At 41.5% G+C, this 13,305-nt stretch overlaps 1 protein-coding gene across 5 annotated transcripts in view; it reads left to right on the forward strand.

Annotated features, from left to right (window-relative positions):
• Positions 1-13,305, forward strand: part of LOC140203750 (uncharacterized) — a 120,203-nt gene that overhangs the window by 69,231 nt on the left and 37,667 nt on the right. For all 5 annotated transcript variants that reach the window (XM_072269794.1, XM_072269795.1, XM_072269798.1 and 2 more), the window contains 5 exons: positions 686-847; positions 2,241-2,352; positions 3,091-3,533; positions 7,147-7,308; positions 12,698-12,809. In XM_072269794.1, the coding sequence (XP_072125895.1) occupies positions 686-847; positions 2,241-2,352; positions 3,091-3,533; positions 7,147-7,308; positions 12,698-12,809 (991 nt within the window). The remainder of the gene's footprint in view (positions 1-685; positions 848-2,240; positions 2,353-3,090; positions 3,534-7,146; positions 7,309-12,697; positions 12,810-13,305) is intronic.

Raw genomic sequence — 13,305 nt, forward strand, 5'->3', positions numbered from 1 at the left:
ATGATCCCACCAAGAGCTCATGACTATATATCGATCGGTCTATCTCAGAGGTTGATAAGTTCCTGATTAGCAAAGGTGCCAAAAGATACATGGAGAAGGCAGGAGAAAGGGGTTGAAGGAGATAAGTCAGTCAGTCATGATGGAATTGCCAAATGAGCTAATTCTGCTCTTGTGCCTTATGGTCTTGTGCATCTTCCTCATGCCGTTGGCATTTAGGGCAGCATCTCTGGCGGTGATCAGGGGTTCCTTCATTGTGTCAGTAGCCTCCTCTCGTTTTTCACTACTGTCAGTCATGCAAGTCCCAAGTGAAGACATGGGAATTCCATTGCACTCAGATGTAGAAGCATTCTTTGTTGCTGTTTCTGTAATAATTTTGCTTTACCAGTTAGTGTTGTGAGCTGAACCCCTGAACCTGGAGGACTGGTGGACCACTCTGTCTACCCTCTACGCTTTGACCCATTTGGCATGGATGATCCCACCAAGAGCCAAAGCATAAAGCCCTGACTCCAGACAACATAGCTGTCCAGGTTATGGAGGCACGCAAGCTTCCAAATTATGTCAAGTTTGAGGTCATTAAAATATAATGAATCTGACCTCATTTTTCAATAGTTGATGTGGTCATTGTACCGTACTTGATCTCTTATGGAAACTCAGCTTTCTTCTTTATGGTTTATTCAATTCTTAGGCATTTCAGCCCTCTGAGCTGTGTGAAGCTCGAAAGAAGGCAATATTGCATAACCTGAGAGAACGCGAGTCCCGCAAGATGATGGAAAATCGTTTTAAAATACTGAAGAACAACCTTTTTGATGACAGGCAAATGGCTTCAAAGGGTGCTATCCTTGATGAGGTTTGTTTATGATTTGGTTAATGCACAGAGTGTGAGGCATTACTAGGAAACTGCCGTTGGATGAGGAACACCTCATATTTGTGTGGGAAGCCTCCAATCTGATGGCATAAGCTTTGATTTTTCTAACTTCCAATGATAACACCCCCTTGTCCTTCTTTCTTTTTCCATTCCCAATTCTAGTTACTCTCTCACCCCTCTCCTCACCTGCACATCACCTCCCTCTCATCCCCCTCCTCTCCTTTCTTCCGCTGTACTCCTATTCGACTTTTTCAACCCTTTACCCTTTCAACTTACTACCTCCCAACTTATTTCTTCTACCCCCATCCCCCCCACACCACCCACCTACCTTACCCCTCATCTGGTCTCACTATCAACTGCTAGTTTGTACTCCTTCCCACAGCCCCACCTTCTTATTCTGACTTATGCCTGCTTCTGTTCCAGTTCTGATGAAGAATCTCGGCCTGAAACGTTGACTATTTATTCCCTTCCATGGATGATGTCTGACTGGCTCGGTTCGTCCAGCATTGCTCTGGATTTCCAGCATCTGCAGAATCTTGTGTTAATAATTTTTTTACACCTTGCACTGTACTGCTGTCACAACATATTTCATGACATGTCAGTGATAAACCCAATTCTGATTCTGAAAGATCATTAAAATTATAAAAATGTGCTGAAGTCATAACCATGAGATTCTGCAGATGCTAGAAATCTCAAGCAACACCCACAAAATGTTGGAGAAACTCAACAGGTTAGGCTGCATCCGTGGAAATAAGCAGTTGATGTTTTGGGCTGAGACCCTTCATCAGGACTAGAAAGAAAGGGAGAAGAAGCCAGAATAAGAAGGTTTGGAAGGTGTATTAGCTAGAAGGTGATGGGTGAAACCAGGTATGGTGGGGGGGTGGGGATGAACTAAGAAGCGGTGGAAAAGATAAAGGGGTGTAGAAAAAGAAATCGGAGGAGAGGAGAGTGGACCCTCTGGGAGAAAGGGAAGGAGGAGGGGCACCAGGTGAGGAAAAGAGAAAGGTGTAAGAGTAGAGCCAATGTGAGGAATTGAAGAAAAGGGGATAGGGGGAGAAATAACCAGAAGTTAGAGAAGTCAGTGTTCATTCCATCAGGTTGGAGGCTGCCCAGACAGGGGTTACTCCTCCAGGAACAGGTAGCAACAAGAAGGCAGCAAGTGGTTTGACGTTGGAATGATGATAGGGTTGGATTGGAAAATCAGAAAGAAGATGCAGATGTATCACTTCTTTACATCCAGCACTTAGTTCTACTCAGAACTTTTTGAAGTTAATGTTGAGTATAGAAATAAATGGTCATTGCTTAATGTTACCAAACATTTAAACCAGGTATTGATAATGTTTTTGTATTTCATGTTTTTGCTTCTGATCTGTAGGCTATTGATGTAATCACTAACTTGGATAAACAGTTTAAAAATCTAACAATGGAGAAGGAACTCCTTCTGGGGAAACAAAAGATTCTGTTAGAGAAGCTTTCCCTCTTATCTGGTAAGACCATTTCTGTTGAATTCCACAGACAGACCAATGTGAAATATGCTTATTGATCTCCATTGAAACAAAATTCACAGAGGGCTAAAGAGGGTGGATGCTGAGAGGCCACTTCCCTGGCTGAACTAAGGATCGTACACTTGGATTAAGAGTGCCCTGTGTAGGCTCGAAAGGTGATGACATTTCTGTACTGTCATTAAACTTCTGGATTTTGGCACCATAAAAATCAAAGTCAGGGTAAGAGACTCGGATGTACAAGTTTATATTTGATCTGATTGGAGAGGGTCAGTAATTTTTTTACATTCTTTAGTGTTATCATATCAGAGGATCTGCCCTGGTATTACAAAGAAGGCACAACAGCATGTCTGCTTTTTAGAAATCAATGCAGATTCGGCATGTCATCTGAATCTTTGACAAACTTCTATAGATGCACGGTGAAGAGTATCCTAACCGGTTGCATAATGGCCCGGTATGGGAACACCAATGCCCTTGAAAGGAAAAGCCTGTAAATGTAGGCCCATCACAGGCATAGCCCTCCCTGTCTTTGAGCACATCTATAAGGATTGCTGCCATAAGAGAATATTCAGAAATGAATCCTTTAATTTCTCTAGATGAACTGAATGTTTCTATATGATTTAATTTTTTTGGGAATATTCCACTTACTCATATTGATTTTATTGTGACTTTATCAGCTTGAATTGATGAGCAGCAGTTGAAGTGCATTGTTTTCTCCAACAGAAATGGAACCAACTATAACACAAGGCGGCGTTGAAGATGGTGAAATAATCGAATCAGGAGATACTTTGAATTTCTCAAGGGAGAGAGACCCTTCTCAGAATTCCTTTGGAATGAAATGGTATTCAGAACGTAGTCCTTTGGAAGGCGTGCCTGATCACAGGGCAGAAACTGGAGTGACTATGAATTATGAGAGTAATTCAGCCAATTCTGATGATATAGTTGCTGTTAAAGTTGGCGACTACTTAAGTGAGAAGTATAACAATCAGCTAGACTATCCTGATGGGACTGGCACCTTTCCAGTGAAAGAAGAGAATATTAATGATGATGAATGCCCTGCCTTTGATTCTTCAAAGGAACATTGTTTTGGAAGCTCCAGGTTCTGTAGCTTTTCAGATTTCAGCACTGATATGGATGCATTGAATAAACTCAACGTGGATACACAGGTACGTGTCAAAATGAACTGTAGGTAATTGAATGGCTCTTTATAATTTTATTGTAGTCAGTTTGACTATAATTGATAATGATTATTACCCAAATTTGAAATGTATAAAAGATTTCCAAGATATTATGGAAACCTATATTCATAAGTAGTTCCAGCCCAATCTTAGATAGTTGTACTTTCTGCATGGTCCCTCTTGTTTCTTTCCTTCCCATTGTGACGGCTGTAATGTTTTCACCAGTAAATTTGAAGAGAAGGTAGGGACTAGGGGAAGGGCCAGGCACTACACAAGTTTGTCTATAACTACACTTTATAACTCTGTATTAGAAATTCTTGCTTTTTGGGTATTGCTTACACCTAAGAGGGGGAGAATTGGGGTAGAATTGTACACTGGGGCCAGCTGGGCAATCAGTAGTGTTGCAGATTTGCCCAGCTCAGAGACTGTATCACCTATTCAACCCATCAGGTGTGTACCTCTTCTGTCCAACTCAAGATACAAAATTGTTTATTGTCATTCTTTAGAACATGTGTAACAGGAAATGAAATGATTATTACTCTGGATCTAATGCAGCATTAAAAAGCACAATTAACATAAAACACAATCTACAAGTAACTTGAGTGTGGCTGTATATACACAAGATTAGCTTGTATACATAGACTTGATAGCACTTAAAACTTGACTGGCAATACTTCCATTTTCCTGCCCTTTCCCTGAATCCTTGCAGTGCTTTTTTTACATGAAGCATTTATTCAGTGCCTCTTAAGCTTTGTACATGAAAACGCAGTGTTGTAAGTTGCAAGATCATGAGAATAAGCATTTAAAAATGATTTGGAATTTTAAAATTAGAAAAGTGTCACCAAACATCTGTGGAATGTTAGTGAACCCAGATCTCAGTTATGCTGGGACGAGCACTCAATGTACCACACTACCTAGCAAACCAAACTGTTAAATGAAAAAGCAGAGTTTAATGCTGCTGTCCCATTGACCATAAGATGAGAAGAGAAATAAAAGTATAATGGCTTAATGCTCAAGTTCCCTTGTGTCTGACACTCAACAATAGGCCAAGAGATTGAATTCCCAAGCATTTTCCAATCCCGATTGCCTTTGTGCCTATAAGAACATTGTGGAGCAATACTTTCATATAAATGGTTTGACTTTTTGCTCGTGAAATCAGACTTGCACCACTAGGAAAAGAAATGTACCTGAATTCTGAAGGAATTAAGGAGCTAAAGAATTCTAAGTAGTTAGAGACATGCAAAAAAGTGAATACACCAGAAAACAATGAGGTGTGAAACAGGGGTGGACAAAGAGTGATTAAGGGTACGTCCACACTACGCCGGATAATTTTGAAAACAAAGCCTTTTCTCTTCATTTTGACCTTCTGTCCACACTGAAATGGCGTTTTCATCCCCCGAAAACGGAGATTTTCAGAAACGATCTCCAGAGTGAATAAGTCTGAAAACGCCTTATATCCATTTTAGTGTGTACAGGGTAACCGGAGAGATTTAAAAACGCTGTCATGACAACACCACAACAACAATGCTTTTTCAGCGTCTGCTTGGTACTGCGCAAGCTGTTATAACGCACAGTCGGTGTGAACAGTGTGAGAGTTAAATTGTAAAGTGAGCTTTTTTGACTATTTAAAAACGCTGTCATGACGTGCCGGAACAGATAGCCGCAGCGCAGCATTTCGTTGTTTTCTTGAACGCAATCATCTAATAATTTCAGAACAGACGGCAACGAGACTGAAGCCAGAAGGGTTAGAAATGTACTCACCAAATACTTTGACCCATAGCTTACTGAATAAATAAGTATACTCACTTTGCCGATTTTTGTCCTTGCTTGTATGAAGGTGGTTCACCTATTTATGCAAGTACTTCTCTGACAATAGATGTGTAACAGCCTAATGTAAAATTGTATGGAAGTACAAGATAACACTGATGCAGATGTTTTATACATTTAACAAGGTGCTTTATTAATGCAACAGAGTTAGTCAGTTTTTCAATGTTTGTCGTTAGCCGGGTCATACTGTCCATGAACTCCCTGTCGGTTTCCTCCATGCACTCCAGTATTTGTTTTTTTTAGTTTTAAGTCCTCCTGTGTGAGAGCCAAGAGCAAGTCCTTTTAAGTTTTTCTACTCTGTAAATGGACAAACACACACCAAGTATACCGTTTCCTCTTCGCTTGTTTTCTGTGTGTCCTGCGCATGCCCAGTAAGAGGAGAGTCGCCCAAATATCCATCTAATGTGGACAGAGATATTTTGAAAAACACTTAGTGTGGACGCCTGTTGTTTTTACTCGAAACCGGCGTTTTCAAAATTATCCGGCGTAGTGTGGACGTAGCCTTAGGCTATGTCCACACTAAACCAGATAATTTTGAAAACGCCAGTTTCGAGTAAAAAGGACAGGCGTCCACACCAAGATATCTCCGTCCACATTAGAATGGATATTTGGGCGAATCTCCTCCTGCTGGGCATGCGCAGGACACAGAAAACAAACGAAGAGTAAACAGTATACTTGGTGCGCATTTGTCCAGTTACAGACTAGAAAAACTTTAAAGGAGTTGCCGTTGGCCCTCACGCAGGAGGACTTAAAACTAAAAAACAGCAAATTCTGGAGCGTATGGAGGCAGCTGACAAGGAGTTCACAGACAGTATGACCCGGCTGACGACAAACATTGAAAAACTGACTAACTCTGTTGCATTAATAAAGCACCTTGTTAAATATATAAAACATGTCTGCATCAGTGTATTTCCATACAACATTACATTAGGCTGTTACACATCTATTGTCAGAAAAGTACTTGAATAAATAGGTAAACCACCTTCATACAAGCAAGAACAAAAATCGGCAAAGTGACTGTACTTATTTATTCAGTAAGCTATGGGTCAAAGTATTTGGTAAGTACATTTCTAACTCTTCTGACTTCAGTCTCGTTGCCGTCTGTTCTGAAATTGCTAGGTTGTGTGGGGGGTTGTGTTCAAGGAAACAATGAAACGCCACGCTGCCGCCATCTGTTCCGGCACGTCATGACAGCGTTTTTAAATAGTCAAAAAAGCTCACTTTACAATTTAACTCTCACGCTGTTCACACCGACTGCGCGTTATAACAGCCGTCCGGCAGTGCTTGCGTAGTACCAGGCAGAAGCAGAAAAAGCGTTGTTGTTGTGTTGTCATGACAGCGTTTTTAATTCTCTCCGTTTACCCCGTCCACACTACAACGCGCAACAATCGTTTTCAAATTTACACACTCTGGAGAGTGTTTTAGAAAAGCTCTGTTTTCGGGGGATGAAAACGCCGTTTCAATGTGGACAGAAGGTCAAAACAAAGAGAAAAAGCTTTGTTTTCAAAATTATCCGGTGTAGTGTGGATGTAGCCTTAGTGATGAATAAATCCTCCTCTTCTCCGTTTCCACTTGAGCTGAGTTTGCATAGAATCTGGAGTAATAAGTCAACTTGAGTTTTTTTTTAATCTGCTAATACCCAGAAAAGTAATGAAAGATTCAAGTTGAATGGGTTATGTAGGGGCATTTTTCAGCAAAAATGTGCATAATTTAGTAACTCTTTGGTTTCACTCGGCCATGTCTTTTTCCCACTTTTTAAATTTCACTTCTCCAGGGGTGTGGTGAACCAAAGTTTCATTGGACAGCCAGGGGGAATGGAACACGTCATACACTGGAAGAAAAAGAATCACGCACTTTGATGGAAGATCGGTTTAAATTATTGGAGAGCACAGTTTTTAATGACAAAAAGGCCCCAAAAGGAGCCATTCTCCTCAAGGTTTGTTTAGGAAAAATCTGAGCTGTACTTCCTTATTTGTGCACAGAAGAAACATTTCACATTCTGTCTGAGCTTGAAGTATGACCACTGCTTTCATTTTGATGGTTTAATTGCTTTTTGAAGTGTGATTTGTTGAGCTGTCTCTTTTTCTGCATAATAATTTGAATTTCTCACAGCGATTCCTCTCCCATAAATGTGCTTTTCCCTTAACCAGTGGCGCAGATGGCTGGGGCGGGCTACAGGATAGCATTTGCTGCTGCATTTATCTTCGTTAGATCCTGTGGGCGCGTGGCCAAGTGGTTAAGGCATTGGACTGGCGACCTGAAGGTCGTGAGTTCAAGTCCCAGCCGAGGCAACATGTTGTGTCCTTGAGCAAGGCACTTAATCACACATTGCTGTGCCAAGCTGTATGGGTCCTAATGCCCTTCCCTTGGACAACATCAGTGTTGTGGAGAGATGAGACTTGCAACATGGGCAACTGCCGGTCTTCCATACAACCTTGCCCAGTCCTGCGCCCTGGAGAGTGAAGACTAACATGGTCTCGCAAGACTAACGGATGCCTTTTAAAAAAAAAGGATGATGAAGTTGTTGATTCAGTAGCAGCAAAGTAGTCCACCAGAAAATGTAGCTACAACATGTTCATCTGTATTGCTCTGGCTGCCAGCAAATAAGTGTTGCTGCATACTTACCTCTAAAATGTAAAGGGTATCATCTGGTCCACCCCTACAGCACAAAAATAGGGCCTAAACTCAGGCCGCCATTGAGTTTGGACCAATCATCAACCACCCATTTGCACTAAATCTACATAAATCCTTTATTTCTCCCCACATTTTCATCAATATGCCCAGATTCACCATTTACCTACACACAAGAAAACAGCATTCATTCAACCTACCAACCTGCTTGTGTTTGGGATGTAGGGGGAAGCCAGAATACCTGGAGCAGGGGTTCCCAGCCTTTCTTATGCCATGGACTCTTACCATTAACCAAGGGGCCTGCAGACTTCAGACAGGCAGCAGCTTGAGGTCAGAGTCTGTGCTGGTCTCGGGTATTGTGAAGCAACAGTTCTGCTACCCACGTCACTATATCAAAAAGTCACACAAAGCTAAATCATATTGCACGTGCATACTGGCTGTGTGAATCTGGAATGACTATAGAGGCCAAGTCATTTGGTATATTTAATGCAGAGAGGTCAATAGTTTCTTGAGTGGTGAAGGTGTCAAAGGTTACGGGCTGAAGGAAGAAGAGTGAGGTTAAGAGGGAGTAGAAATCAGCCATGAATGAATGAATGACTTGATAGGCCAAGTGGAATGTATCCCGTCTGTACTTGCCATCAGTTCTCCATGCCTCCAAATTGCAGAGGTGTGTGGCAAGAGTCTAAAATTAGCTGAGCAGAAACTCCAACCAGCTAGGTAGTGACATGATTGAATCCACTCTACTTCACCTTCGCATACTTGTTACAAGGTACTGACACTGCAACCTTGTCATTCTGTTTGGTTATAATGGAGGCTTCACATTACACATCCGTGCCATCATCAAGACCACCTATTTCCACCTCCGAATGCATCCAATTCTACTCAGACCACAGTTTGTCTGCATAAATATTTCCCCGTTCCATTTACTGGCTAACCATTCCGATGGTTTTCTGGCTGATTATTCCATCTGGAAACATCTATTTTTTAAAAAAATCCATAAACGTGCTATCTACTGGCCACGGTAGCATAGTGATTACTGCAGTGCTTTACAAGGCCAGCAAACACCGATTGGGATGCAGTTTCTGCTTGGACGATCTCTCTGTGAGTTTCCCCCAGCCGTTCTGGTTTCCTTCTACACTCCAAAGACGTACAGTTAGGGTTAGTGAGTTGTTGGCATGCTGTGTTGGTTTGCAGGCTGCCCCCAGCATAACTCCCAGACTGTGTTGGTCATCACAAATGATATACTTCACTGTTTCTATGTACATGTGTCAAATAAATCTAATTTTTAATCATTAATCTTTAATCTGTATCATAGCCAAGACCACTTCCCACCTTGACTTCTGATCCAAAAAGGCTTTGATTTTAAGATTCTCATTCTTGCTTCCGAATCAATCCCTTGCACCAGCCTTTCTGTTCTCCACAACCTCCTCTGAGATCTCTGTGGCCTCGTGCAGCTGCTGATATTTGTGTTTAAAAAACGCAGCTCTTTAAATGTGCTATTGGTCCTTCCAAGACCAATCTGCAAGCCAGGTGGAAACCATATAATCTCGATCAGGGGTTCCCCAACTTTTTTATGCCATAGCCCAATACCATTAAACAACCCAGGTTGCAAAGCTCCGATCTAGGTGATGTGTCTTTGTAATGACACTTCAACCCTCGTTCACTGCAGAGGGTTGTAAACTTATTCAGCTCCATCAGGAGCACAGCCTCCCCACCATCAAAGACTTCTTTAAAAGGCGATGCCTCAAAAAGGCAGCATCCATCATTGAAGACCACCAGGACTTACTCTCTTATTACTACTTCAGAGAAGAAGTAGAGGAGCCTGAAGACCCACATTTAACGTTTCTTCACCATTAGATTTCTGAGGAGACAATGAATCCTACCTCAATACATTTGTTCTCTTTTTGCACTAATTTAAAGTAATTTTAATATATATTTCTGAATGTATTTTACAATATTTTGTGTATTGCTCTATACTGCTGCCGCAAAGCAATAAATTTCACAACAACTGTCTATAATAATAAACCTGATTCCCATTCAATACCTCCATTGTGAGGCTGAGTGCTCCCCTTGAAGCATTGCTCTCCTCATTTAAACAAAATAACAATCATGAGGCAATTGTTTTTGAATTCCATCTTGGGGAAGGAAATCCATTGTCCTGCCTCCTCAGTTAAGACATGGGCTCAGAATTAGGCCCTTCAGCCCATTGAGCCTGCTCTGCCATTCCACCATGGCTGATCCCGGATTCCACTCAACCCCATACACCTGCCTTCTCACTGTATCCTTTGATGCCAGACCAATCAGAAAACAATTAACTTTTGCTTTAAATATACCCACGGACTTGGCTTTCACAGCTGTTTGTGGCAGAGCATTCCACAGACTTGGTAGTCTCCAGCTAAAAAAAAATTTGTTCTAAAAGGTCGCCCCTCAATTTTGAGGCTGTGGCTTCTAGTTATGGACACCCCCGTCATAGAAAACATCAACATCTGGTAGGTTCAATGAGCTCTCTTCCACCCCCCCACCCCCCCCCCGGCATTCTTCTAAATTCCAGTGAGTACAGGTCCAAAGCTGCCAAATGCTCCTCATATGTTAATCCCTTCGTTCCCAGAATCATCCTAGTGAACTTCCTCTGGATTCTCTCCAATGACAACACATTCTTTCTGAGATATGGAGCCCAAAACTCTTGATAATACTCCAAGTGCAACCTGACTAGTGTCTTATAAAGGCTCAGCATTATCTCCTTGTTTTTATATTCTGTTCCCCTTGAAATGAATGTCAATATTGCATTTGCTGCCTTTATCGCAGACTCAACTTGTAAATTAACTTTCTGCACCTCTGATGTTTGAATTTTCTCCCCATTTAAATAATAGTCTGCACTTTTGTTCCTTTTACCAAAATGCATTATCATGCATTTCCCAACACTGTATTCCATCTGTCACTTTTTTTGCTCATTCTTCCAATTTGTCTAATAAGTCCTGCTGCAATTGCATTGCTTTCTCAGCATTAGATACTCCTCCACCTATCTTCGTATCATTTGCAGACTTTGCCACAAAACCTTCAATGCCACTATCCAAATCATTGACAAACAATGTGAAAAGTAGCAGTCCCAACACTGGCTCCTAAGGATCACCACTAGTCACTGACAGCCAGCCAGATAAGACTCTCAACCTGAAAAGTGTTGTTGCATACTTTTTCATCATAGTTGCTAAAAGTAAAGTCTTCTGTTTCCCACAGTTTTGCGTATAGGGGACAGGCATCCCTGGAATTTATCCCTAATTGCTCCCAAACTGGTTAAAAGTTGATCTCACTGGAGTTACCTACATGGCAGACACTGGGAAAACATTAAGTAATTGATATACCAGACTATAGGCAAAATAGTCATTCTGTTCAATTGCTTTCCCTTTGAATTTCAATGTAGTGCATAGCATATCACGATGGTTGTAAAAGATATAAATATTTCAAACTTGTTCACAGTAAATTTACCGAAGTACAAATGTCACCGTATACAGCCCTGAAATTCATTTTCTTGCAGGCATTCACAGTAGGTACAAGAAACACAGTAGAATCAATGAAAGACTACACACAACCAAGACAGACCAACAACCAATGTGCACGTGCACAAGGAAAGTAATGATAAATAAGCAATAAATATTGAGAACCTGAGATGATGAGTCCTTGAAAATGAGTCCATAGGTTGTAGGAAAAGCTCAGTGATGGGATGAGTGAAGTTATCCCTTCTGGTTCGAGAGCCTGTGATGGTTGAGGTGTAATAACTTCCTGAACCTGTTAGTGTGGGTCCAGAGGCATCTGTACTGCCTTCCTGATGGCAGCAGCAAGAGGAGAGTATGGCCTGGATGGTGGGGGTCCTTGATGATTCTTGCTTTCCTGCAACAGCTCTCCATGTAAATGTGCTCGGTGTGGAGGGCTTTATCCACGATGGGCTGAGCTGTATCCACTTCTTTTTGTAGGGTTTTCCATTCAAGGGCATTGCTGTTTCCATAGAAAGCTATGATGTAGCCAATCAATATGCTCTCCACCACACATCTATAGAAGTTTGTCAAAGTTTTAGGATTCATGCCGAATCTTCACAAACTTCCAATGAAGTAGCGACACTGCCATGCTTTCTATGTAATTGCACACGTGTGCTGGACCCAGGACAGATTCTCTGAAATAATAATACTAAGCAAATTAATTGCAGGCCATTCCACCTTGATTTTCATTCCCCCGTCCCCCCCCCCCAACCGATGAGAAATGGCTCATGGACCTTTGTGTATTTTTTTTCCTCCTGAAGTCAATAATCAGCTTGTTGGTTTTGCTGGCATTGAGTGAGTTGTTGTTGTTGTGGTACCACTCATCCAGATTTTCAATCTCCCTCCTATTTTTTGATTTGTCACCACCTTTGATTCGTCCAATGGCAGTGGTTTTGTCAGCAAACTTAAATATGGCGTTGGAGTTGTGCTTAGTCACGCAGTCATAGGTAGAGCAAGGGGCTGAGCACACAGCTTGTAGTGCACCTGTGCTGATGGGGATTGTGGAGGAGATGTGTTTGAGCATTTTGAAAACAAATTTTCTTGTGGGACTACTCCAGCATGTGGGGTAGACTTGCCATCTGGATGTAATTATGTCAGAGAATTGACGGGATAATTTCTGGCACTACTTGATCAGGCATTGTTATCTCGGTTTTATCTTCACAGGCCATTAATGTAATCAGCGACTTAGATATACAATCAGATCAACTCTCCATGGAAAAGGAACTGTTAATGAAAAAGCAGAGTAAATTGCTAGCGGAAATTTCACATCTTTCAAGTAAGAGGGGTTTTTGCATTACCTTTGTGAGGTAACGAAATAATTCAGACTCTTGTAATTTTTATCTGTACAATACTTCTCTCATTGTGTGAGGGATTGCATAATAAGTGTCCCGTGCTACTGCAGTTTCAAAGTCAGTGAAGAAGATACCACTCCGTTGTGTTCTCATGAATGTGATGACAAACCAGATTTTTGTATTTGGTTGTAGTGGGGTTGGTATGCCGGAAATAAATTGAAGTAGTCCTTGTTTTGAGAATTCAAAGTTCAAGGCAAATCTATTATAAAAGCGCTACTGTTACTACCCTAAGATTCATTTTCTTGCAGGCATTCAAACACCTTTGAGAGCATGAATTATAGAGTCATTGAAAGTGAGTTCATAGCTTATTTTTAGAAGTAGAACACAGAAGCAAGCCATTTGGCCCATCTCGTCCATGCCAAAACCGTTTAAACTACTTACTCTCAGCGACCTGCACCTGGACCGTGGCCCTCCATACCC

Source organism: Mobula birostris, chromosome 10, assembly GCF_030028105.1.
Source record: "Mobula birostris isolate sMobBir1 chromosome 10, sMobBir1.hap1, whole genome shotgun sequence".
NCBI classification, from domain to species: Eukaryota; Metazoa; Chordata; class Chondrichthyes; order Myliobatiformes; family Myliobatidae; genus Mobula; species Mobula birostris.